The following is a 26,753-nucleotide window of genomic DNA, read 5'->3' as shown; positions in this document are numbered from 1 at the left end:
TTGTTATTGTTGTTGTATTATTGTTATTTATAATTTGTACAATTAACCTCCCTGTGGTTCGACCCCGGTCTTGCCGGATTATTTATTACTTCGACACTCCTGCACTTGGGAGAAGACATTAATCTTTTAGTCGTGTCAATATGAAAGAGAGAGAGAGAGAGAGGCGTTGCAAAGAAGATGGTATATCGTACCATCAAGACGATGCCATTTTATTCTATCTTATATATATATATATATATATATATATATATAATAATGAACAAACTAGCATCGTTTTATTTAAATGAAACAATGTTGTTTCGTGTTTAGAACAAAACAACCTAAGAAGTCTTTATCTCCAAATCAGTACTTAATTTTTTATTTATTTAATCAAGTCTTTAATTGAGATTTTGATTATAAAAATCAATTCAATTGCATCGCTACCAAACTCAAATGTCAGCCCTAAAGTTGGTCGTCTTTTTCATTTTGATTATTGGTTTTGAATTTATGCATTTTGACCTTGATTGATCAACAAATTTTCAAAATTTTTAATTTAACTCCTGATTTGGTCAATTTCAGCCTCTATATTTACACACTTTTTTCAATTTGATCCTTGATTTTGGATTTTTTTTATCAAGTTTCTAATTGCCCATTAATTAGACCCTCTATAAATTGACTTAAAATATCATTTCTTCTTATAATTAAACCCCCTATAAATTCAATTAGACCTTTAATAAAATCTAATTGGGTCCTTAAATATCCAATTTTAATTTTATCTTTCTCAAATTGAATTTTCTTTCTAGCAAGGCCTTTGTTAGTAAAAAAATATATTATCAGATTTTAATTTTTGTTTTTTTAATCCTCCTCAATTGTTAATATTATCATAGAAAACTATTATTTTCATAAATTTATTGTAAAAGAATTTTATTCTAAAATTCAAAATCAAGTTAGGTGCACTTGGTATTAGAAGGAAAAAATTGTGTGTTTGGTCCAAAAAAACCTCAAGCATGCATGGTTTTGGAAGGCTAGGGCTGCATGTATGAATTTCTCAATTTTTTTAAATGGGAGAATGATATGTCCTTTGTCGTATTTAATAGATCACATAACATGTAGTCTTTTTTAGAATCGAGGAGCTATTGTTTGGAATTCTAAACCCAATTTCTAACTTATTTTGATCTAAAAATACTTCAAAAACATTTACGAATCCTCAAAAGCCCTAATTTAAATCCCAAAACACTTGTTAATCACTCATAAATAAAACAAATCAAATCAAATTTAAAAAATCTTTACAAGGCTTGATGTATTTTTTTTAGTTTACTTAGACGAGAAAGCACCTTCATTTACCTCCTCTCTTGAAAATACACCTATTGATGCTAAACTCAATTTTTTTATGACCATAATAAAGCTGATCAGATTATTTCTGTCTCTTCTCTTTTTTCCAATAAGTTTCTCTCTGTCTTTTTTAGAATTCAAGAGCTAAAACATGATAAAAATAAAGTTTAAAGACCAAAACAAACAAACTTAGAGTTATAGGGACCAAATAATGGAAAAACTAAAAACTTCAGGCATCAAAGTGAAAAAAAAACTTCAGGGACCAAAGTATAATACAGTGTAGCTACAATATTTTACCTTGTTCTTTTAATATTATTTACTGGTTAACTATCCGTGTTATGCTATGGGTAAAATTTCAAATTAATTTCTATTGCAAAAAAAAGAATACACGTGCATTATAAATGTGACATTAATTTCTAATGCAAAAAAGAAAAAGAATACACGTGCATTATAAATGTGTTTTCTACATCATCAAAAATTTTATTTGAGAATTAAAAAGTTGATGTGTGAATTTTATAAAATTAATTAAAAGATATATGAACTAGTAAATCACGCGTATTCTTTTCTTGAGTTATTTGGCATTTTTTTAATTTTTATTTAATTATAAATAATTGCTATAATTGCTATGAGTAAAGTGGGGAGCTGATCTTTATTGAGAGTAAAAGATATATACGCACATGTATATATTTTATCTTGAGTTGTTAGGCATTTTTTAAATTTTTATTTAATTATATAAAAATAAAAACGTTGAAAAAATATAATGTTTTTGTCTAAAGAATCACTTGACTTGGACCTAAGGTCTTGCCCTCTCAGTTTTTTTATTACTGTAAGTTTTTTTATAACAAAAAATATATCGTTTTTTTAGCTATGTGGTTAATTGTGTAAAAACTGAAGATATTTAAAATAAATATCTAAATTTTTTAATGTTTTGAAATAAGGATAAAAATATATCTTATTAATCAAAACCCCATTTCCGTATTTATGGATTTCTTTTCTTCTTGTTGTTTTTTTTAATAAAAACTTGTCTTTTTATTTATTTATCAAAAGTGGTGTTTTTTAAATAAATATTTATTATTATCTTAAATGTAAGTTTTAACATAAAAAATGAATTGATAATGTTGATTCAAATGTATTAAAAATAATAAATTTAAGAAGAAATATATAAAAACAGATAATAAAAAATTAACAAAATAGATTTTTTCATTCGCATTGAATATTTATGAATATATGTTTTTAGATAATTATACATATTATTGTTAATATTACCGTAAAAAATGTTAACATTATTTTAAAACAATGGCATAATCTTATAATTACTTAAGTTTTACTTTAATAAATTTATTTAAAGATAATATTCTTATATAATGTAAAATAAAAAATAAAAAATAAAAACTTTAAAGCCCATTATAAATAAAAAGGCTAAGAGTCTAGATAAATAGGTCTATGTGCCTAGCTAATAAATACAAATGTAGGCAAACCTGGTTTTTTTTTTTAAAAGGGTGTTTTTATCAATTTTTATTCTTTTAATTGATTGTATAGACAACTTATGATTTGTCTTTAATTTTTTTCATTTACCAAAGTTTGCTTTGATAATAATAAAAAATCAGGATATAAGTTTTTTAACCTCAAGAATCTAAATTTAAATAAATTTTTCACCCAAAAAGATAAAAAATCAAAATAATATAGACCTCTAAAAACTCATTTATAACAATAAAACACATTTTAATCATTTTAAAAGCTCAAAATCATATTTAATTTAAATTTCATTTGAGGCTTGATCTATTTTTTTCAATATAATTTTAAAGGTAAAAATCATTCCATTAAGTTTCTCTCGTAAAGACAAGTCCATATACACCAAAATTGAATTTATTAAGTTTCCCTCTCATTTCTCAACCTCCTAGGATTAAAACATGATAACCTAAAAGAACCTTAATGAAATATGTAAAAAATAAAACTTAAGGGATCAAACAAAACTTTTGCGCATCTTCTTTTTTTTTTTTTTTTGTATAGAAGTCCTTAAACTCTCAATGTTTTTTAATAAAAAACTGAAACTTTATTTTATAAAATCGATCATTAATTTAATGCCAAAGTATTTAATTAAACATTAGGCATATAAGAAAAAAGCAGCTTAAAATAAATTTCAATGTATAAAATTATGAAAACATAATTTAAAATGATGAAATTAAAACAAAATAAGTTCAATAAATTAAATTGTAAATTTTCCAAACTAGAGGTACCAAAATATAAAAAATACAAAAATACACATTAAACAAACAATAAGCTGTGAGTGTATACACAATGAAATCACAATCTATTTAAATCATTTATTGTTAATAATAATATCCAGTTACTTTCTGAAAAACTTTAAATTAAATTTAATCATAAAAAATAGTTTGTAAATTGTTGAACTTAAATGACGAGCAAGATGTAAAATGAAAGACAAAAAAGAGAGCAAGGTTTCTATCTAGAACCTAATTGTAAGGGAAAAACAAAAAGGAAAGTGATAAATACAAGAGGACCGTATCTTTTCCTTAATAGTTAATTTCCATTTCATGGTTTCGAGGTTTATAAAGTAAGACAAAAAGTGAAAGTTATTACTTAGAAAAATAAAAAAAATGGGAAAGTCTTATCTTCTTAGAATTCTTCAAACCTAATTTTGTAAAGATAAAATCATAACCCACTTTTTTTTTTTAAATCTGAAATTAATAGTTTTTTTTTAATTTCTTTTTAATTCTCAAAAATAAAAACAATAACAATTTTTTTTTTAAAAAAGAACACACAAATTCCAATTTTGATTATATATGCAGGAAAGTCTCACGAATAATATCTCTGAGAATTATCTCAAATAAAAAATAAAAATAAAAAATAAAAAATAAAAAATATTGACAAAACTATTGGCAAAAAACCAGCTCATTTAATATTGTTTGCCCAAAAGAACTGCAAGATTTACCACATCTAAGGCTTGTTACTACACAGCACAGTGCCTGGAAGCTTGCTTATTCCTTAATTATGTTTAGTATTGTAATAGTTTTGGTGGTTATAATTTGAAAAAAAATATTTTATAAAAAATATTTTTAGTTTAGGTTGGTTTGATATTTATAAATATTTGATTAAAATTATTGTTAAAATTGAAGTTGAATAAAAAATAATTTAATATATTTGGTTAATAATACTTTTTAAATTGAGGTTATAAAATAAGTAATATATATATATATATGATTTTAAACTTAAATATTGTAGATTTAATTACTACTATTACATCATAAAATAAAAAATATTTTATAAAAAATATTTTTTATTATTTCATTAAACCATCTACAATTCCATTACGTATAAAATTGATCCAATAAGAACAATAATTTTCATAATTTGTTGAGCGTGAACATATTATCAGGAATAAAATTGATATTACAGTGTGAGTAAATTTAATTCATTCTATAATAGTTTTTTTTTTTTTAAATATTGTTCACAATATAGTGCGAGTGAATTTAATTCACTCTAAACTATTTAAAAAAATTGTTCAAAAAATAAACACATTAAAAAAAACCTTGTTCATGTAAACAGTACGAGTGAGTCTCTTTGTTTGCACGGTTGCTACTGCTTTGAAGTAACCACAATAAACACAAATGTTTGGTCACATTAAAAACACAATTTATTTTTTATGGAATTCAGTACAATTCACGTTTTAAAGACAGGTTTTGCCGAAGCAGCTCTTGGCTGCTTTTCTTATTCATTGTTCAGTGATTTAGTGAACAGTGTAATTCACTTGCACTATTCACATAAATAGTTCGAGTGAATTGCAATCTTTACTTAAAATAATGGACAGTGCAAGTGAAATTTTAATTCACTCGCACTGCTTATGTGAATAATTTTTTTTTAATATGTTTATTTTTTGAATAGTTTTTTAATTAAAAAAACTAATTTAGAGTAAATTAAATTTATTTACACTGTCATATAAATAATATTTTTTTTCTTAAAAAACTAGTGTAGAGTGAATTAAATTTACTCGCATTATAATATCAATTTTATTCTTGATAATATTTTATCTAATTTTAATACACGTTCAAAAAATTATAAAAACTATAATTTTTATCAGATAAATTTTGTACGTAATGAAACTATAGACGGTTTAATAGAATAATAAAAAATATTTTATATAAATATTATTATTTCATGATATATATATATATATTTATAAAATAAGTAATATATATATATATATATATATATATATTACTTATTTTATAACCTCAATTTAAAAAGCATTATTAACTAAACACATTAAATTTTTTTTTAACCTTAATTTTAACCAAACATATATAAATATATCAAATCAACCTCAATTAAAAATATTTTTTATAAAATATTATTTTTCAAATTATAATCACAAAAATTATTATAATACCAAACAAATTCTAAGCCGACACTTCTCCTTTATTGTCCAAACAATATAGAAAGGAAAGATCAACAGCTACGTCCACCTTATAGAAATATCCTTTTCAAAAAATTTAGTCACTATCAATATTAACAAAATTACAAGTATATCGCAGTTCCCATCATATATATAGAAGAAAAAACTATTTTTTGGTAACGTATTTATCACAAAAACAATTAAAAAAGCATTCAAATGTAATTATTTTGGGGACCATCACATATACGAAGAAGAAATAGTTCTTTATTGTTAGCATATATGTCAAAACAATTATAAACAATATCAGCTGAAAATGTATTTCGAGGGGACCATCACATATGAAAAGTGATATAACTATTTTTTTGGTGACATATATGTCATCACAACAATTAAAAAAGTTTCTAAGTTTTTGGGACCATAAATGCCTCCATTCACAAGCAAGGGCAAGGTTCTTATTTGTCATTCTCAAACGAATTAGAGGATGCTTTTTTACTTCTTGTAGGAAGTAAGTAGACCGGCTTTGAGGATCGACAAAATGCCTTAGCTCATCTGCTGGTCCATGAAACAATTTATATTTATAATTTTATTAAACATTCAAAGGGTACAGCAGATTGATCGAGTATTAGATCATTTGTTTTTTTAAAAAAAATGATTGGTTGAGAAGAAGAAATTAAATACTAATGGAGCCAATCGTACTCCTCAAATTTGTCTGGTCTAGGCATGAAACATATGTAATTGATTTTAGCATTGATATAGAAAACCTAACCCCATTTGTTATCATAAAATTACAATTCAAAAGTTGCATAAAATAAATAAGCATATGAATCCGCATTTGCCACCTATCTCTTGCTCATAATTTTTTTTTTTGATGAATTAAAATGGTAGCTCCTGGGTTTTTCCCATAGGAGAATGACCAAGAGAAATTATATGCACATAAAGTTTCAGAAAATGAAGTAAAATTTTCTCCAACGAAAATTTAATTCAGTATAGCCCCATCTGAGTCAGGGGTCCCTTATTTTCTTATTTTAAGGTGAAGTAAATGAATCTTTATTTTTGTATTTTATAATTTTCTGATCGAGCCATGGTTACCAATGGTGTATATAATGGACCGTATTGTGCACGGATGTTAGAGTAAGATAAACCTTTGCACAGAGACAGAGAGATCTTGGGAGATGGCAGGAGCTGTGCAGAGTGTCAATTTTTCCAAGGCACTTCCAATGAATGGTGGGCATGGCCTGTACAGCTATAGCAAGAACTCCACCTACCAGGTATCATGAACTCTTAATTTTGATGCTTTGACGTTACAGTGATCAGAGCACCTTTCGCGCATGCTAATAATATATTTCAATGATGCGATCTCCAAAGGCAGAACATATTTCATATTGAGAAAGAAAAGGATTAAGAAAAAGATCTGCTCCAGCAGTATCTTGTTTCACGCTATGCGTGCCTTGTTCATCAACCATAAAGTAATTGCATGCTGTTCGAACATGCGAGCGATAATTGTTCGATTCACAGGCACTTTTGGCTTGAGTATTCAAATTCTACTGCCTCGTGCTGAGAATATTTGTTGCTAAATATTATACTTTGGTTGTGATTTTGACAAGAGAGGTTTGGAAGCGTGAAGGAGAAAGGAAGGTGAAAGAGTGGTTGTCATAATGGTGAGATATATAGGATGAGATAAGTGTTAATTTCTTGCGAAAACAAGCCAAAGAATATGTATGTATACACTATCAAATTTCATTAAGGGTATGAGAAGGGTGGGAATTTTCTCTCATTACTAAAATTTAAGACCATGATAAGATTACATTAAAAAAAAAAAAACTTTACATGCTGTGGATATGTAAAAGCAAATGTTTTTACTAGTTAATAATATATATGTGTGTGTGTGTGTGTGTGTGTGTGATGTTATGATATTCATGAATAGTAAGAGAATGCTAAAACATTTACACTGAATTTCATATAAATAGTAATAGGAGATACTATTAAATATTGGATGTTAAAAATACGCAGCTAGGTTGTAGTACTATAGTGTAGTTATATACTATCTAGTTCCACAACCGCATTTTATGACTTTTATGATTGTGTTTAGCTAGTGTTTTAAAATAAAAATGATAAATATAAAAAAATAAAAATATATTTGATTAAGAAGATGGAAATGATAATATAAAATAAATATATTTCTTATTAAAATTTTTATATTTTAAAAACTTGTTGACTTAGTTAAAAAGATAGAAACAAAATAAATTTATTTTTGGATAATCTGTTAATTTGATAAAATAAATATCTTAATATGATAATTTTGAATTGAATTTCTATACTTATAAAATAAATATATTTCTTGATAATTTGATAAAATAAATATGTTAACATAGTAATTTTAAATTGAATTTCTATATTTACAAAATAAATCTATTTCTGAATAATTTTAAAGTAAAATTTCTATATTTTTAAAATATAAAGTATAAAGAGGCTTGTTCTCTTTATCTCAAAACAATAATAAAATATTATATTTGCATGCATATCATGAAATTTAATGTGAAATATTCACACATGTTTTTTTTTTTCAAGGTAATAAAACTATATTGTCATTCCTAGAAAGGATTCTACTAAATGGTAGTTTTGTATGTGATTCTATTCTTTAATTTTCTTAGCACAAACGCATGCATTTCACCTTTCTATTCACTAACATTACCATATATACATGCAACTTTCATTGAAGACGAGTAAAATTTTGATTTACAGAAAAAAGTTATAGTTGCAGTCAAGGAACTTATCACTGAGGCAATTGCTGAGAAGCTCGACATCTGTGTCCTATCTTCATCGAACACCATTTGTGTCTCAGACATGGGATGTTCTGTTGGACCAAACACTTTTGTTGCAGTTCAAAACATAGTTGAAGCCGTGCTAAACAAGTATCAAAGCCAAGGACATGATCATTCTAGACTGCCGGAGTTCCAAGTTTTCCTCAACGATCACGCTTTGAATGATTTTAACACGCTCTTCAAGTCCCTTCCTCCCAACAGGAACTACTACGTTGCCGGCATGCCGGGTTCCTTCCATGGTCGTTTATTCCCGAATGACTTTCTTCACATTGTACACACTTCCTATGCTCTCCAATGGCTTTCTCAGGTGCCTAAGGAGGTCGAGAACGTAAGCTCTCCTGCTTGGAATAAGGGAAGGATATATTATTCCAGTGCTGGAGATCAAACTGTCAAGGCTTACGCGGATCAATTCGCCGAGGACTTGGATTGCTTCTTGCATGCCAGGGCACAAGAGGTTGTCTGTGGAGGGTTGATTATACTCATGGTCCCAGGCCGCACGGATACAAGCCCTCATACTCGAGTGTTTTCCAACATTTCATATGACATATTGGGATCTTGCCTTATGGACATGGCTAAGATGGTATGGAATCTCAAACCACCATGGCTTTTTTTATTTAACAAACAACAAAAACATTATTAAACTTTGGAATTGCTTAACTTTCTTTTCACTGTTATATATATATATATATATATATATATAACTGATGAATTTTCCGGGGCAGGGAATCATAAGCGAAGAGAAGGTGGACTCCTTCAACATACCTATATATTTCTCCTCTCCTCAAGAACTAGAGGCGACTGTAGAACGAAATGGTTATTTTAACCTAGAAAGACTTGAGTGCCTCCCCCTAGAAAAGAGTCAAGACACTATTCCACAGAAAGCAAGAGCCGTATCATATCACATCAGAGCTGGTTTGGAGTTCCTTTTGAAGGAGCACTTTGGACATGAGATCCTGGATGAGCTTTTTGACTCGTTCAATGAAAAGCTCGAAAAATCTGAAGTCTTTCAGCTGGGGCTAACATATAGTTTGCTTGCATTACTTAAACGCAAGGAAACATGATTGGCGTTGGAAGATAAACTTGTATTTTAATAATGGTTAATGAAGACTTTTAATTAAGTTCATGCATTTCCCACCTAATCATTTTATATTTGGTTCTGTGTTTGTATTGTAAGTTATTATTGTAAGGGTTGTGCTTGTATAAAGATTTCTATGAATATTTATATAAATATTTGAGTTTGTGTTTGAAAGTAAGTTAATTAGAATTTTCAGCTTCAAAATACAATTCTCTCCTCGTTGTTTTTTAATTCATCAACACATTTTTCTCCTTTTTGTTTTTCAATGCAACCCCCCCCCCCTCTATATATATATATATATATATACACACACACACACACACATGTATGCATGTATGTTAATGTCGGGTGCAATTCTTGTAAACGTGTGTTATTCATCACATGAATTAATGTTTGTTTTTGTAGGTTTTCTTTTTTTAATCATAGAATATACCAATTCAATTGAATCAAAATTAAAACAACATACATATAACTATTTTCGAAAACTTATTGGCTATGAAAACCAGAATTCAACAAATAAGAATAGAATAAACAAAAAAAATAATAAAAATAGTAAATATAATCTTCTAGAATCTTTTGGTTGACTTCAAATAGAAACTTCTAATCTTTCCCGGGCCTTTAATTACTCTCTAACTTCTTGTTGTAGGGGGCGGTTTGAAAAGCTTTGAGGCTGGCTTATATCTACTAAAAAAATTGCTATTTAATTTGATTTTCAACTCGAATTATCTTTCTCTTAATACAGATATTAGCTATCAACTTTCGTTGAAAAACTAATTTATGACTTTCAAAACAATTGAAACTAGCCTATGAATTCATAAAAAAAAAATAGAGGGACTAACTTGTAATTCACTCCGGTTCTATGCACTTCAAAGCTCATGATAATTTTTTTTTTAAAAAAAAAAACCTCATATTATTTCTGCACTGCCTGTCAACGGCTGATCTCCAAAAAAAATAAAAATGAATTAACTCTTAATATGGATAGGAATAAAATGAAATAATATATAGTGTCCCACTCGTGTGATACACCAAACCTGATATTTTCTAAGTCAAACAAAAACCAAATCTATGCGAATCGCTATAATATATAATATAGTCACAAAAAAAAGATATATATTAGATAGGCACAAAAGCATACAATTGAAAATTGTGAGGTTAGCAAACATATCCGAATCATGAGATCATTTGGACATTACCATTTTGCTCTTTTAAATTTATTCAATTCTTGATCACCTAATGTGTCTTTCTACTTATTGAATTATTCCAGAATATTTCCGATTATGTATAAAATTAAGAGTACAATTCTTTATTTTATTGATTTATTTTTGACAGAATCCACTTTAGCCTTTTTCAACAGCATCTCGTGAGTTTGTCCATGACTAACAAGATTTATCTGTATTTTTTTTTCTTAATTTATATTGTTTTTTTAGTAATATTTTCTACTTTCAAATTTAGTTTAAAAAATAATTCTTTAGTTTCAAATTTAGGATGTTTATCCAACAATCATGTTGTTATGTAACATAATAAAGAATTTTAGCCTGCAAATTTTGATATTAACTTTATAGGATTTTTTTTGCTCCCGAAGAATTTATATTTGAAACACAAAATTATCATACCATCTGAATACATATAACCAAAAATGTCCAATTGGTTGCAACTATTCCATTATTATTTTTTCACAATTATAATAAATCTATAATTAACATGATTGGTTGGTCTTTATGGGGGAAAAAAGAGAAATGAAAAACTTAATAATCTCTTAATATCACACATATTGGCTTGGTTTATTGAAGAAGATAATAAATCTTTTTAATTTTTAGTAAATTGGCTCAATTGAGGCTTTTTTAAATAACACGGTGTTGTTAACGGGTTGCTTTCGATTATTAGACATAAACAGAGATAATAATTAAAAAAAAAGAAGTAATTTTTCAATATTTAATATACAAAATTTATATATTCAATTACTAAAAATTAAATTATAATAAAAAAATAGTAATCTAATTCTCACAAACAATATACAATCTCGCAATGATATATAAAAACTTAAAGTTATGCTAAAATCTCCCTATGGCTTTCTTGGTTTTCTGGATTTTGGTGTTGCTTTCAAGGTTTTCTAGGTTTTGGTGTTTTTTTCTGAGATGCTAGGTGCTAGTAGGATCACTAATCCGGAATCTCAGAGTTTTTCTAAGAACTTTTTCGATTTATCAAAATTAAATTAAATAAAAATATAAAAATATAAAATTATAAAATTCCTGGATTTCTATCTAGATAGTCTATTTTAACCAGGAGGTTGATTTAGTCTCTACACTCAAAAATTGTATCAATTATATGCCTACTTTTTATAAAATAGCTTGTTGGTTTTTATCCTATTTTTAGTGTTTATTATAAAATGATTCCTTCATGAAAACTAAAAGAAAAAAAAGAATTTAATTGAATACAAATTTTCTAAAATAAAAAATAAGAGCAAGAGCATCTCTTGGTTTAAATGGAAAATAGGATAACTTGATCAGGTCTCTCATTGTGTCCGTCATTTCTTTATATAATATCAAATTCTTCAATATATTTCTCTCTCAGATTTTGCAGTCTAAATTGATATGATTATATATTTTATATCGAAAATGCCCTTGCGGTTTTCAATTATAAAACAATAAAAATTTTGAAATTAATCCGAATTTTATTTTTTAAAATTATAATGGTTGAGTAATTTTTAAAGTTTTTATTTTAAAAAAAAATGTAAGCAATTTTATGAATATCCTCTCCACTTAAGTTTTCAAGATCGACTATTGCAACCATTTTGGTTTTTTTAAAATTTCTAAGCAATTTGGATGAAAAAACCTTTACAAAAAGGCATATTAATTAAATACTATGCTATGACTACAATTAAGAATTTAGAGATAAATTTGAGACTTATCCAAATATATAAGGAGATGTTGAGTCATTTATCATCAAAATATTTTTTATGGGAGTTTTATAAAAAAATCAACCATACCTCCAACTCAAATACTCTCTACGTACCCTCTAAGTGAGCGAAAGAAGGCTCTTAATTTTTCATGGTGGAGGATTACGAAAACAACTATTTTAATTATATATATATATATATAGAATTAGAGAATTGTAAAACATGAATTTCTAAAACAAATTATTTTTCAATTAGTAAATTTATTTTATTTAGTTCTCTGTTTTCTAGAAAATCTTTCACTATTAAACATGAGTGAAAAATTTAGAAAGTTAATCAACATGGAGCATGTCTATTATACAATTATTTTTGAGAATAGCAAATTTAGATTTTTTTTTTATCTTTTCCCCACATGAGTGAAAAATATGAACAATATAATTAGAACTGAGTCAATCCAAAATATCCCATCAAACTCACAGTTTAAATTATGTAATTAAAATAACCTAATAAAAAATATAAAAAAATTATAAAGTTTTTTCTATAAAAATATCCGTATTAACTTTTTAAATCCATAATCTAAGATATTAGACATGAAGCAACACATTTAGAAAAACCATGAAGTTCAATTCTTAATCAATTATATATTGAAGAATGAGATTGAAAAAAAAAATTAATTATACAAAATATTTTTAAAAAATAGCAATTAAAAAGAGGATGATCAAAATTAAAATACAAAATAAATTTTATATCTAATTGAAGAATGGAATTAAAAAACAAAACAATTTAGTAAAAGGCTAAAAAAACATTTAAAAGAATATTCCTCTAAATTGACATTAAAAAAAATTATGTTGTAATCAAAAGGTAAAATTGAAAGAATAGTAACTTTTATAAAAGAATCAAGAAAAAAAATTAAAATTAAAATAATGAGGACCAAATAGTAAAATATGATACCATCAACTTGAATTAAATGATAAAAATAAAAACTAATAAAACTTTTTTAAAAAGGCCAAGGTAAAGAATTAAAAATCCAAATAATAAAGATCAAATTGAACAATATAATATTTAATAAATTAGAATTTAAAGATGAAATTAAAAATAAATAAAATTTCAATAAAAGTGCAAAAAAAAAAGATTAATGTTGAAATATCAATAATCAAAAGAGTCAAGCTGTAATTTTCAAAGGAGACAGAGAAGAATGGAAAAAACAAGTTCACCAACAACAAACCATACCATCACTAACACCACTCTAATAATAAAAAAAAACTTTGTAACGCTTTCAAAGATACGATGAAATGATATTTTTAAATATTGGGAGGCAGCATATGTTATCTGAAGAGCATGAATGCCTCCTACATGTCTTTGAGTGTGCCATATGTGTATTTTATTTATTTATTTAGTTAAATACGAAGGTGACCATGAATCGACTTTCTTATTATAAAAAAAAATATTATAAAAAATCAAAAACACCCCTTGATCTCATGCTTAAATTTTTTTATTTAAAGGGTATTTTTGTTATTTTTACTATGTATTTATATTTTTTATATTTGATTTTTCCCTTAATTTAAATTGTAATAACAAAAAAATAATTATGGAAATATAAAAATATCCATGACGCTAGTTTAGTTTTTTTTTTTTGACTTCTAATAATATTATAGTCGTTTTACTATGCAATTAAATTAAAAAAATACTTATTTATTCATAATTAATTTGAAAATAGTAATTAGACCGGTCCAAAAAAATTTTAAGTCGAAAAACAAAAATATCATTATGCTATTCAAGAAAATTCAGAGGTAGAACACTTTTCCAATGTCAATTAGGAAATTGCTGACGGGCAATCAAGGACACATGGGCCTTGGAAGAAGATAATTGCCATTGTGAAGGGGGTTTATATTATGAGAGTGGAGCTCTGCAGACTTCCAGAGTTTATTGCAATATGCCTTTGGCAAATCACGGTTAGTGATAAGTCATGGCCAATGAAAAATTTTGGTTTTGCCGGTGTTTTGACAAAATAAGCTGAGTCGGTTTGAATGAAATTGTAGTTTGCTTCGGTTCGGTTTTAATTCTAGAAAAAATAATTTGGTTATTTTTTAAAATCAAAATCAAACTGAAAACGCTCACCTTGCATCCAAGATCCCATTTTATGTGGATAACATTCATTCTTAAATATAGAGGATTTTCCTTAATCAACAGTATTTTTCAAGAGAGGGAGAAAATCAGAAAATGAGTATCTCCAAGATGAAAACTCATCAAAAGAAGCATAAGCAATGGGCTCACAAGCAGCAGCAGCTTCCTATTTATCTTGCATCAACTGGGTGGCTCTGAATTCGTCTCAGATATCATCCTTGAGCCCGTCATTTCTCCCTCTCAGAGCCGAAACCTGTCACTTTCCTCTTCATTCTGATATAAAGCAGGATGCCTCTTCTCTCAAATACCCGAACCTTCATCTCCTTAAACTCCGAAATGTAAGAACTAGAGCTACCCTTGATGAAAGTGCTCCTGCCCCGCTTCGTGCCCAGGAAGAAGAAGATGAAGGACGGCAGCCCCAACCCAGCGAAGTATGTCTTTTGGTTCTGTGAAAACTTTTATTCGGTTTATTTTTGTTGATAACTCATGAATCTTTTAGTTTTGTCTCTGTGTTTGGTCAATGCTCTGCTTGGTTTCCTATTAAATGAGAAAATAAAGAACACGAAAGTGCTATTCATTTATGGGTAATAGTAATTCAGTGTGCTTATTTAACGCAACTGCTTAGCTTATAATCTCGTTTTCTTTGTGATTTAGGAAGTTGAGGAGAGTGTGAAAGTGCTCAAGAATGCTGCAAAGACAAGAAAGGTTGCAGCAGAGGTGGTTTTGTCAGCTCTAACAGTGATTGAGAAGGCCAAACTTGACCCCTCAAGGTTTCTTAATACACTTGGTGGGTCGAAATCCCCTGGCAGAACTTGGATGCTTATTTTCACGGCTGAGGTTAGTTTACTTGTACCTCTTGTTTTGGGCGGGCTTCTTTTTTTATGGTTAACAACTGCTTCCTTTTGTGCAGAAGAAATTGGATCGTGGACGGTACTTCCCCCTAACTGCTATTCAGAGGTTCGATGCTGCTGTAAGCTCCATTCCGCCCCTCATTGTTCCTTTTATTCATATTTTTGTGATTATAATTGTGGTGCAACTGGGGGAGAAGAGAGTTTTTTGTGCCATGTAGGATGCTTATGTTTAACTTTTAAGTACTTGATTGTAATGACCACTCAAAATGGAGTCCTCATTGGATGTTCTTCTGTCGAAGGAAACAAAAAAGGTTTTTATTTCAACTTCCTGATAACCCAGAGTAATTTTCCACCAAAGCACGAAATGCTTGCAACTTTAGAAACAAGATAGTGAAGATGCCAGAAGCAATTTTGTCATAGTTTGAGTGACAGGATAAATTGGAATCCTTTGGATGAAGCGTCTGCTGCTTTTAGAAACAGGACACTGAAGTTTCTTTCAGAGATAGAATGGTCATTTTAGTTTTAAAGTATGATGAAACTTCGCCTATTATGTCACTTGGACACAAATCCTTAATTCTAGGACTTGTTTCCCGGGTTTCTCCTTGTTTGTAACGTAAAAGCTACTGCAACATTTGTGGACTGCATAATTTTATGATGTGAATTAGATTTCACAGATTTTATTGATTAGATCCTACAATGATTTGCAAGTTCTTAAAACTGCAATAAATGAAGGGTTGCAACATGTGCAGAGGCTCTTGACACATTTTTGTTAAGTAGAGAACTGTTTATCATCTTCTCTGAATTCCCCCTTATTTCCCTTCTTTCTTAGTCCCTATGACAAGTTCAGTCACATATATGATATTGTTTTTGATAAAGTATAATTGGAGGAAGAATTTGATTAGGTTCTTCTTGTTATGAAAATTGTTGGATTGCTTTTACCATCCAATTGATGACAAGACAAATTCTTTACTCTGGCACTTTTAGATACTAAATAATCTATTTTGGATTGTCAGGGCAAGAGGATTGAAAATGGAGTATATCTTGGACCAATTGGATTCTTGACGTTTGAAGGCAGATTATCATGGAAGAACAGAATACTGGCCTTCATTTTTGAGCGCATGCGCATAAAAATTGGACCTTTGAACCCTTTTGAGATCAGTCTTGGCCAAAAGGAAGACAGGGAACCAAGCACGAAGGACCCTTTCTTCATCTGGTTTTATATTGATGAGGAACTAGCAGTTGCTCGAGGCAGAAGTGGGGGGACTGCATTTTGGTGCCGATGTCGCCGTGTTGCCACTTGATTCATTCTCAACTTTTGTGGCTTATCGAGGCATTGTGCTCCTTCCGAAGATGGTAATATTCACTAATGAATGCAAGTGTTATTTTATGCTTGTAAAAAGTAGACTGACGACTTGCAAGTGCATCGTATCTCACACATTTCTGTTTCACCAGATTTGATGTTATGAAACATTCCATTGGTTCTTGAATGGCCTATGTTCATATTATTGAAGAAATATGATAAAACATAATTTTAGACCTAGTTATTTGTTGTGTGTGTGTGTGTGTGTATTATGGTCCATTATATAAATCTCATTGTGATTAGCTATCTTTTCGTTTATATGTGTGCAAGTAACAAACATTTATATAATGAATGCTGAGAAAAATACATCAAAGGATATCTGAATTTCTTTGTAGCTCCAATAATCTTTTCTCTTCTTCTTTTCATTAGTTTTCTCTCCTATTTTATTATATAGATCATAGTTGAGAAATAGTTAGACCATGGTTTTAAAAGAACATGTTAGACCCTGGAAAATGCACAGCAAAATGCTGGACATCCCAGCTATAAGTCAAAAAAACTGTAGAATTGTGACCCAGTTGGCATAAGTTATTTCCCATGCAAATTATGTTATCATAAGGTGTTATATTTTATTAGACAGACAAGTAAAGATGTTTAGTTTATTATAATAAAAGTATACAAAACATAAAATATTATTAAGGTAAGCTTAGAGTGGATACAATTTAAAATCTATAAACATGTAAAATAAAATTCAAGATAAATATGCATTTAACATAAATATATAAAAAAAAAATACTAGCATGCATACTAAGTATATTTTTAAATTTGTAATATATATAAGATCAAAGTCCTAAAATACATACTAATAATAAAAATAACAAAATTTAAATTAAAACAAATAAGGGTATTTATTTTTCAAAACACTTTAAAAGAATGAAACTTTTGTAGTTGTCAATGATAAATTCTTTTGTCCTTAAGGTTTTATTGCACCTCACTTGTGTTACTAGAATATTTATAATATGCCTTTCAATATTTCAAAACCATCATGTTAGTTTAGATGCATTTCTAAATAAGGTCACGTTAGTTTAGATGCATTTGCATTTAGTTTAGATGCATTTCTAAATAAGGTCTTTGAATCAAAATAAAAGAATTCAAATATCTTTTAACAAAATGTAAACTTAAACTCTAGATTTAGGAGAATAAAATAAAGTATAAAAGATAATGATAACACTAAAAATAAGGTGAGAAATAATATGAAAAAATCTAAAAAATTCAAGTTAGAAACTCTTTATTTACCACCACCACCCATTTTTATAATGAATTTTGATAGTTAAAACTTAAAAGATTATATAATTAATTTTTATCATTATTAATCTTTGATTAGTTACCATAAATCAAAAATTAAATCTAGAAAAACCAAGGGTTCTTTAATATTAATTTCTCACTCACCTATAATTTGTTTAAGTCATATTAATTAAGCAAATTTTCAACAATCCCCTACATGAATGAGAATTATCTCACTATTTTAAAAATGACTTGAAGATTTATTGAGAGATAATAATCTAATAAATTATTACATCAAGATGATTAGTGTTTGTCTTTTAACCTTCTTTAGTTAAATATTATCGGATTTACTTAGCTAATAGTGAACACAATTTCTTGAACTATTTGACTTTTTATGTAAACCAAGATAATATATAGTTTTCTACCTAGATATTTTTTTGTATTCTTACTATTATGTTTATTTTATCATTGAACAACTTTAGATTTATGAGTGCTTCAAAAATTTTAGTCTTTATCAAGATTCTTAAAGAAATTGTCGTATTTATTACTCATATAAGATATCTTTTATTAAGAATATTTTGTTATACTCCAATTAGTGTACCAAGATATTAAAATCATTAAAATCTCATCTCACCCTTTAACATGTTGTAGCTAACACTTATCTCATCATAAGAATAAGCAGGAAACAAAAATTTTCTATTGCTACCGGAAATTTTTATATGACTTAATTTTTTCTTTGAACATATTTCTTAGGATCTCTAATAAAGTAAATATGGTTACCATTATTACACTCTTTCATCTAGAAAAAGGTTTTAAGTCTATTTTCCTCGATGAATTATATACAAGCTTTTTCTAAAAAAATTTTGGTTAACAAATCCATAATATTTTTCTTTAACTTTATATAGTTAATGGAAATAATTCCATTTGAGAGAAAATTTTTAACGTATTATGCCTATGATGTATATATTTATATTTACTATTACATATACTACTTTGTGCCTTTTTAATTGCTAACTGATTATCACAATGAACAGAAATAGTTGACATTGATTTTGGTTAACATGAAATATCCTCTAAGAAATTCAGAATCCATATGGCTTCCTCTCCAACTTTATCTAGAGTAATAAAATCTAATTCCATCATGGATCTAGTAATACATGTTTATTTGGTGCATTTCCATAACACAACTATCCCATCAAATTTGAAGACATGTCCACTTGTGGATTTTGAATTTTTAGTGTCAGATATCCAATTAGCATTATTATATCTTTCTAGTATCAATGGGTAACTAGTATAATATAGCTTATAGTCCAAAGTGTATCTCAAATATTTGAATACCATTTTTTATATTTATTTGATATACTTCAAGCTTATTAATAGCTATAATGGATATTAACGTTTGTATGGAAGCTATTCTTGACATAAATGAATGTGTCAAAATATTCCACATCTTCTTGTTTTCTAAAACTTTTAACAACAAATCTAGCTTTATATTTATCAATAATGCCATCTTTTTTTTTATTTCTTTTGAAGATCCACTTATGACCTAATGATTTACTTCCGAGAGGAAGATCCACTAGTTTTCATATATGATTATTCATAACGGATTCAATTTTACTATTGATTGCATCCTTTCAATAGAAAGCTTTCAAACAAGATATTGCTTTAAAGTAGGTTCGAGATTCATTTTCTAACAAATATGTTAAAAAATTAGGACCAACTACTTTGGTCATTTTTGTTTTTTACTCATTTTAAGCTCAATTTCATCATTTTTTTATTGATGATTATCACTTGAGTTAGCCTTAATTGTTTTCTTAAGTGAATGATTTTCTTGTTATTTCTTCCATGGAAACATATTTTTAAAGAATGCAGCTTTCCTTTATTCTATAATAGTTTTAGGATGACTATCCTCAATACTTGATTTGTGTACAAGAAATCAATATGCACTACTATATATATATATATTCTCGAGAAATACAAAATTTATAGTTTTAGGTCTTAGCTTGATCTTCTTAGTATCAAGTATTGCTATCATTGTAAGATATCTCACACTTTAAGGTATTTATAGGAATATTTTTTACATCTTTACAATTCATATGGTGTTTTTTCCAACTTTTAATGGGGTAATTTGTTAAGTATGTAATTAGCAATTAAGAAAACTTCTCATATAAGTTCTTAGGTGCTCCCGAACATATCAATATAACATATCATTTCTTTTAATGTTCGGTTCTCACATTCCATAATGCCATTTTATTATGGTGAATAAGAAGTAGTAGTTTGATAGATAATACCATTTTGTTCCCCACTTTATCATTTCTTATTACTTAGATCTTTATGTTAAATTGATTTTCAACTTTATTCTTGTAATGTTTAAACATTTCAAGAGCTTTATCTTTGCTCTTAAGAAAATAGTAATAACAATACCTTATGGAGTCATCTATAAAAGTAATATAGTATTTTTTTTCTACCTCTTGTTTGCAAAACAATTTTCTGAGTGAATTAAGTTTAGAGATTCACTTTTCTACCTCTTGTTTGCAAAAAATTTTAATCATCAATATCTGAGTGAATTAAGTTTAGAGATTCACTACTTCTTTAATTATTTAAAATGAAGATTTTTTTTAAATTTTGATTCTTCACAAATTTCACACTAATGATTTTTCTCCAAAATAATTATTAGTAATAATTCATGGTTTATTAACCTTTACATATAATTACATAACCTGTCATACTACACATCACAATACTCAAGCAAATAAAAAGAAGAGACAATCTTATTATTATTCTTATTTATGGATACATTATTCATTACATTTTAAAGAGACCATTACAATGATATCCTTTTTTCTATAAACATACAAATTTTAGTGAGTATAAATTTATCTCTAAAAAACCTTATTAAAACCATTTTTGCTCAACAATGAGTTAGACACTAAGTTCTTTTTAATATCAATAACATACATTACATTATTAATGGTAAAAAAGCTTTTCAGATGTCATTTTTAGTATAACTTTTCTATCACATGGTACCTTGAAGGTTGATGAGTTTCTCAAGTATAGATTTTATTCATCCAATTCTTTGTAAGTGGAAAACATCCACTTGGTGCATACAAGTCTTATAGCACAATATCAACCATCATTGCTTGCGATTGTTGTTCAAGTTGACTTTAGAAACAAGACAAGACAAGTTTATTTTTAAAATTTCATTAAGGAGGTGATTAACTATGGTGATATTGTTTGAGAAATCCTTTTTCTTAGGGTTTCTAAGTTACCCTTGTTTCTACAATCTTTAACTAGAAGGCTAGTGTTGTTGTATATAAAGCACTTGCCATTGAACTTCTTGGAAGTTCTTTTTTATTTCATAACAAGCTTTTTCTTTTGATTTTTGTTATAGAACTTTACCACTTATTCCACAACATTTGATTTTGGAGTACCAGAAGAGTTGACTTTTCTTTTGGATAATTTATTTTCTTTTTTTATCCTTAACTTTAAAATGAGGTCTTCAATTTTCATCTCTTTATGCTTATCTTAAGATAATTCTTGAATTCCAAAATGATGGCAATTTTTCAATAATTACAACCACTTGAAATGACTTACTTAGAGATATACCTTTAACATAAGTATCATACAATATGAGTTGAAACTCTTAAACTTGACTCATTATGGTCTTTGAATCAATCGTATTGAAATCTAGAAATTTATCGCTATGAATTGTTTTCATACTAGTATCTTTATCTTTGTATTGTTTGTTTAAAGTTTCACATAATGATTTTTCATTTTTAATTGAACTATTACACATTATACAATATATTATCCAACTCATTCAAGATGTATTTCTTGCACGTGAAATCAATATGATTCCATGCATCCATAGTTACCATAATAGCAGAGTCAGATTATTTTGTGATGATTTTAGCGCTTCCTGAGTTAAGAACTTTGCCAAATTTAAGGTGGTAAGATAGAACAACATCTTATTCTTTCACCATTTAAAGTTCAATCCAATGAACTTTTCAGTTTTCTCACCATGTATTTTAGAAGATGATGGTAGAATCTTTACTACTGAAGTAACACTTGTAAAGCAACATTGGTTGGCACAACTAAATTTTAAGTAAAATTAGTAGAAAACATGATATTGTCTATTAAAAGAATAACCAATAATATTTACAAATATATATTTTTTGCTTCACAATAAGCAAGTAATAAAAAAAACTTGTAATAAAGAAACTTAATAAATAAAAATATTTAAACTTCGAAAGATAAAATTAATTGTGATTCCTTTTCTTGGATTGCTAAGTTAAGCCCTATTTTGTTCACTATGATTTGTTCAATTATCATTATTTCACATGAGAAGTGTATTATATACAAAAATAGTATCATATGAATAATACCTTCACTAAGTAAGTTCTCAAAAAAAAAAAAAGTCATAAATGGTCTCGTTTAAAACTCAATCTCCTTAAATAGAACTTTTTAGATTGTATATATTCATCGCACTAACTTTCTACATATATAAACAATAATGTGTATGAGAATAATAACCAACCAGATAATTGTTGAAGTATGAAAAGTAAGTTTAGAATAAAAACTATAAGTTAAAAATAAAGATATATAACCACCTTCTAAAATTAAACAAAAGAAAACGGAAGGAATGATAACAAACCAAAAGGTTATAGATTAAAGTATATATAATTAAAATTAAATCTATATGTGACAATATAGAAAATTAAAGAAAGTTAAATTATAACTTAAATTTTAAAGATGTTAAAAACATCTTTCACCATTAATCAATATTATTAGTATTATTATTTCATAAGATAAACCAAACAAAGTCTAATATAAAGTCTAATATAAAATCTAAAGCCTGAAGATTGTTTTCAAAAGATGTTGTATTATAGTAGACCATTGAACAAAGATGTTTAATTTATCATAACAAAAACATATAAAACTCATAACAAAAATATATAAAACATAAAACATTCTTCAAGGTAAGCCTATAGCACATACAATTTTCAATCTATAAACATGCAAAATAAAATTAAAGACAAATATGTTTTCAACATAAATATATATAAAAATATTAGCATGCATACTAAGCATATATTCAAACTTACAATATATATAAGATCAAAATTCTAGCATATATACTACTAATAAAAATAACAATGTTTAAATTAAAACAAAAAAATAATACTTGTTGAATCACTTTAAAGGAATGAAACTGATGTTATTGTCAATGATGAATTATTTTTCCTTAAGGTTTTATTGCTTCGTACTTATAGAACTAGAATGTTTATAATATGTCTCTTAAGATTTCAACAATACTATTTTAGTTTAGATGCACTTTTAAATAAGGTCTTTGAATCAAAATAAAAGAACTCAAATATTTCTCAACAAAATATAAACCTAACTATAGATTTGGAAGAAAAAACCAAAGTATAAAAGAGAATGAATATTTTAAAAACAAGTTAAGAAAGTGTGAAAAATATAAAAAAACTCATGTTAGAAACTCTTCCTTTACTACTACCCATCTTTTATAGTAGATTTGGAAGTTAAAAAATTAATAAAAGTTAATTACCACCATTATTATCATTTGATTAATTACTATAAATTAAGAATTAAATATAAAAAAAGTAATAATTCTTTGAGATTAATTACTCATTTACCTGTAATTTTTTTAAATCATATTAATTAAATAAATTTTCAATAAATGCAGTTATCATGCCTTTAGTTAGTTTTAGTATAAGACTTTCTCTAAATCAAGATACAAACATTTTATTCAAAGATTTGATAGTTAAATGACAAATACATACTAGACAACCAAATAAAAGAGAAAGTAAATGGAAACAATAACTCAATATATAAAGCTTTAGGGTTGTATAGTTATCCAGGAAATTAGATTCAAGATCAACCAATGATTTCTACATTGGTTATCTAGAAAAATCTAATGAGTATTGATTTTATTATCCCAATCATAGCATAAGAATTGTTAAAACTAAAAATGCTAGGTTTAATGAGAATGATAAAGTTAGTGGAAGTGAAATATCATGCAATGTAAAAATTTAAGAAGTTAGGGCACAAGTATTTTAAGATTATAATTGTTGAATAGTTTAGCAATTATCAAGAATAGCAAATGAATGATTATATATCCTATTGTAAAGATATTATTAATGAACCTATAATAGATTAGCCACAAGAAATAGCATTAAAAAGATCTCAAAGACAAAGAAAGTTTACTATTTTGAATGATTATATGATATATTTATAAAAGTTAGAATTTGAATTTGAAATAGATGATAATCCAATTTCATTTTCACATGTCATTAATAGTAGTAATTCTAATAAATGAGTAGATGTCATAAAAGATGAGTTAAAACTTATGGGAAAAATAAAATTTAAGAACTCATTAAAATATATAAAGGTTCCAAAAAAGTTAAATGCAGATAGGTTTTTAAAACTAAATAAGACTTGAGTTACAATATTAAACAATACAAGATCAGACTTGTTGTCAATAATTTCACTTAGATAAATGACATTAATTATAAATAGATATTTTTTACTAGTCTTTATAAAGGATTTATATAGAATTATCATGATAGCTCATTATGATATTGAATTACATCAAATGAACATGGAAACTGCCCTTCTAAATAAGAATTTATGAAACAAATTCAACTATGCTTGTATGCCCTATGTTCATTGTTCATTGTTCATAGTTCATAGTTGTGATGTAGCTAGACCAAGGTTTTAAAACACCATGTTGTACCCTGGAAAATGCACTGCAAAATGCTGGACAACCCATATATACGTCAAATAACTGCAGAGTTGTGACCCAATGTGCATAAGTTTTTTCCACTGCAAATTCAGCTATCATGGCTTCGGTTAGCTTTAGTAGAAGACTTTCTCTAAATCCAGATGTCAACATTTTATTCAAATATTTGACAGCTGAACGGCAAACACATCTTATACAACCAAATGAAAGAGAGAAAATGGAAACATATATAAAGCTTTGTATCACTGTGGTAAAGGAAAACAAAGCTTGTTTTCTCGGAAAATTCTCCATGAAGGCTGGAAAATATGATTTCAATTTCAAATAAATAAAGTTCTAACTGGTAACTAGAAAATGCATAGTTTTACTGCTTGGCTGCTGCCATGGAACGAATATAGCTCAAACTGAGGTTGAAGTAGTTGACGAGCGCATCTCTAGGTGGAAGGCATTCTTTGATGAGAGGGATTTCAACGAAGTTTTGAGTCCATTCATGAAGAGATGGGAACTTTTGAGCATCCATCAGTTTCATCCCTCCAGCTTCTTCCATAGCATTCAGCCAGAGAGGAATCCAACCCATTACTAGATCCAAATAGCCTATGTTATCATCCCCACTGAAAAATTTCTTCCCTTGAATCTGCTTCTCAACAAATGTAAATGATTCTAGTGCAGACTCTATGGCCTTCTCCCTTTCTTCTCCCTCTTTCCGGAAAGCCGCAAATGCACCCATCACACACTGTCCCATGACACAGAAAAGGAGATCCATCAAACCATGTTCTAAACGCTTCTCCAAAATAAAGATAGAAGCATGTCAAGTTAAAATACACTGGAATGAAATTTTCAGTCATGATTTACAATTACATGTTATGTCCAATTGATCCTGAAAACATTTTCACAAAAGGGAAGAAAATATAGGAACTATAAGAATAAAAATATAAATTCATGCCAAATGCAATCAATATAGGAAACAAAATACCAGAGAATAAAAGATTTAAGTTCGTGCCACTATGTACCTTCTCATCAGCAAATTTAGCCCAGAAACGAGCCATGGCTCTCTCATAGGGATCTTCAGGAAGCAAAGGATAATTTTTCCATCTCTCATCTATGTATTCAAGAATGAAAAGTGACTCAGCAATTGGTTTGTCATCATGGACAAGCACAGGGACCTTCTTGTGAACAGGGTTGTGCTTAAGAAGCAGGGGACTCTTGTTCAATAAATCTTCTTCTAAGTACTCATATTCCACTCCTTTAAGCTTCAAAGCCCATTCAACCCTTGCGCAGAATAGGCTCTTAGAAGATCCAATCACTTTCACTTCTCCCATGGTATTTTGCAAAGCTTGAACTCAACTCAATATCTGAAGGATAGTTGTTGCAGCATAAGCAGCTAGTGTATAAGGATAGGTTTTCTCTCTTCTTTTATACGGAAAATAGAAGGATCCCATCTTCGTTGGAAGAATATAATAATAGTAGTAGCAGCAGCCGCCGGGGATAAGCTTGTCTCAGAGAAGCTACGTGTTTTTGACTTGTAAAAGCTTTGGTTGAAATAAAGATGGCAAACGCAGATTGGAGGAACACTTTTTCCCAATCAATGTTTACATAATTTATATTTTTCAGAGCAATATAACATCTGGTTTGGATATTCTTCTTGTCATTCTAACATGGCAACTGAGAACGGAACGATATGGACATCTGGAGGATATATTATATGCTAATAATTGGAAAGTTTTTATTGGAAAATGGAGTTGATAATATAATCAACTTCTCGGTTAATATCCTCAATAGAGAAAGGAACGATATGCACATCTGGAGCAATATTCTTTCAAAATCCTTTCATATTTCACCTACTATCTAACACATGGTGTTTCCGAGACTTTTCTCAGGTATTGCTGATTCGAGGAAGAAACTGTCAAAACAGTAGTTTTTTGCTG

At 27.7% G+C, this 26,753-nt stretch overlaps 3 protein-coding genes across 4 annotated transcripts; 2 read left to right on the top strand and 1 right to left on the bottom strand.

Annotated features, from left to right (window-relative positions):
- Positions 1 to 6,786: 6,786 nt before the first annotated feature.
- On the top strand, positions 6,787 to 9,667 carry LOC105135821 (probable S-adenosylmethionine-dependent methyltransferase At5g37970). Its single transcript, XM_011040886.1, has 3 exons — positions 6,787 to 6,990; positions 8,465 to 9,124; positions 9,267 to 9,667. Exons 1-3 carry the CDS (start codon positions 6,895 to 6,897, stop codon positions 9,603 to 9,605), a joined length of 1,095 nt encoding a protein of 364 aa, XP_011039188.1. The 5' UTR covers positions 6,787 to 6,894; the 3' UTR covers positions 9,606 to 9,667.
- Positions 9,668 to 14,674: 5,007 nt separating this feature from the next.
- LOC105135767 (microbial collagenase) lies at positions 14,675 to 17,027 on the top strand. 2 transcript variants are annotated; one of them, XM_011040797.1, is made up of 4 exons: positions 14,675 to 15,067; positions 15,291 to 15,473; positions 15,550 to 15,606; positions 16,501 to 17,027. In XM_011040797.1, the coding sequence occupies exons 1-4, from the start codon at positions 14,777 to 14,779 to the stop codon at positions 16,786 to 16,788; spliced, it is 819 nt and encodes a 272-aa protein (XP_011039099.1). In that variant the 5' UTR covers positions 14,675 to 14,776; the 3' UTR covers positions 16,789 to 17,027. The 2 variants fall into 2 exon arrangements, with proteins under 2 accessions (XP_011039099.1, XP_011039098.1); XM_011040796.1 differs by having other exon boundaries at positions 14,678 to 15,067; positions 15,547 to 15,606.
- Positions 17,028 to 24,873: 7,846 nt separating this feature from the next.
- Positions 24,874 to 26,507, bottom strand: LOC105135766 (probable glutathione S-transferase). Its single transcript, XM_011040794.1, has 2 exons — positions 25,839 to 26,507; positions 24,874 to 25,561 (listed from the first exon to the last, which is right to left on the bottom strand). The coding sequence occupies exons 1-2, from the start codon at positions 26,145 to 26,147 to the stop codon at positions 25,193 to 25,195; spliced, it is 678 nt and encodes a 225-aa protein (XP_011039096.1). The 5' UTR covers positions 26,148 to 26,507; the 3' UTR covers positions 24,874 to 25,192.
- Between the last annotated feature and the right edge of the window lie 246 nt (positions 26,508 to 26,753).

The sequence above is a fragment of the Populus euphratica genome, unplaced genomic scaffold, assembly GCF_000495115.2.
Source record: "Populus euphratica unplaced genomic scaffold, PopEup_1.0 scaffold221.1, whole genome shotgun sequence".
NCBI classification, from domain to species: Eukaryota; Viridiplantae; Streptophyta; class Magnoliopsida; order Malpighiales; family Salicaceae; genus Populus; species Populus euphratica.
The sequence above is the reverse complement of the archived record's forward strand: the minus strand, read 5'-3'. Positions and strand labels throughout refer to the sequence as shown.

Excerpts from the sequence above, each read along its gene's own strand:
- LOC105135766 (XM_011040794.1), bottom strand. The coding sequence starts at position 26,147 with ATGGGAGAAGTGAAAGTGATTGGATCTTCTAAGAGCCTATTCTGCGCA. Across the intron at positions 25,562-25,838 it reads CTAAATTTGCTGATGAGAAG|TGTGTGATGGGTGCATTTGC; the intron begins GTACATAGTGGC and ends GTCATGGGACAG.
- LOC105135821 (XM_011040886.1), top strand. The coding sequence starts at position 6,895 with ATGGCAGGAGCTGTGCAGAGTGTCAATTTTTCCAAGGCACTTCCAATG. Across the intron at positions 6,991-8,464 it reads GCAAGAACTCCACCTACCAG|AAAAAAGTTATAGTTGCAGT; the intron begins GTATCATGAACT and ends TTTGATTTACAG. Across the intron at positions 9,125-9,266 it reads TTATGGACATGGCTAAGATG|GGAATCATAAGCGAAGAGAA; the intron begins GTATGGAATCTC and ends TTTCCGGGGCAG.
- LOC105135767 (XM_011040796.1), top strand. The coding sequence starts at position 14,777 with ATGGGCTCACAAGCAGCAGCAGCTTCCTATTTATCTTGCATCAACTGG. Across the intron at positions 15,068-15,290 it reads GGCAGCCCCAACCCAGCGAA|GAAGTTGAGGAGAGTGTGAA; the intron begins GTATGTCTTTTG and ends TTTGTGATTTAG. Across the intron at positions 15,607-16,500 it reads TTCAGAGGTTCGATGCTGCT|GGCAAGAGGATTGAAAATGG; the intron begins GTAAGCTCCATT and ends TTGGATTGTCAG.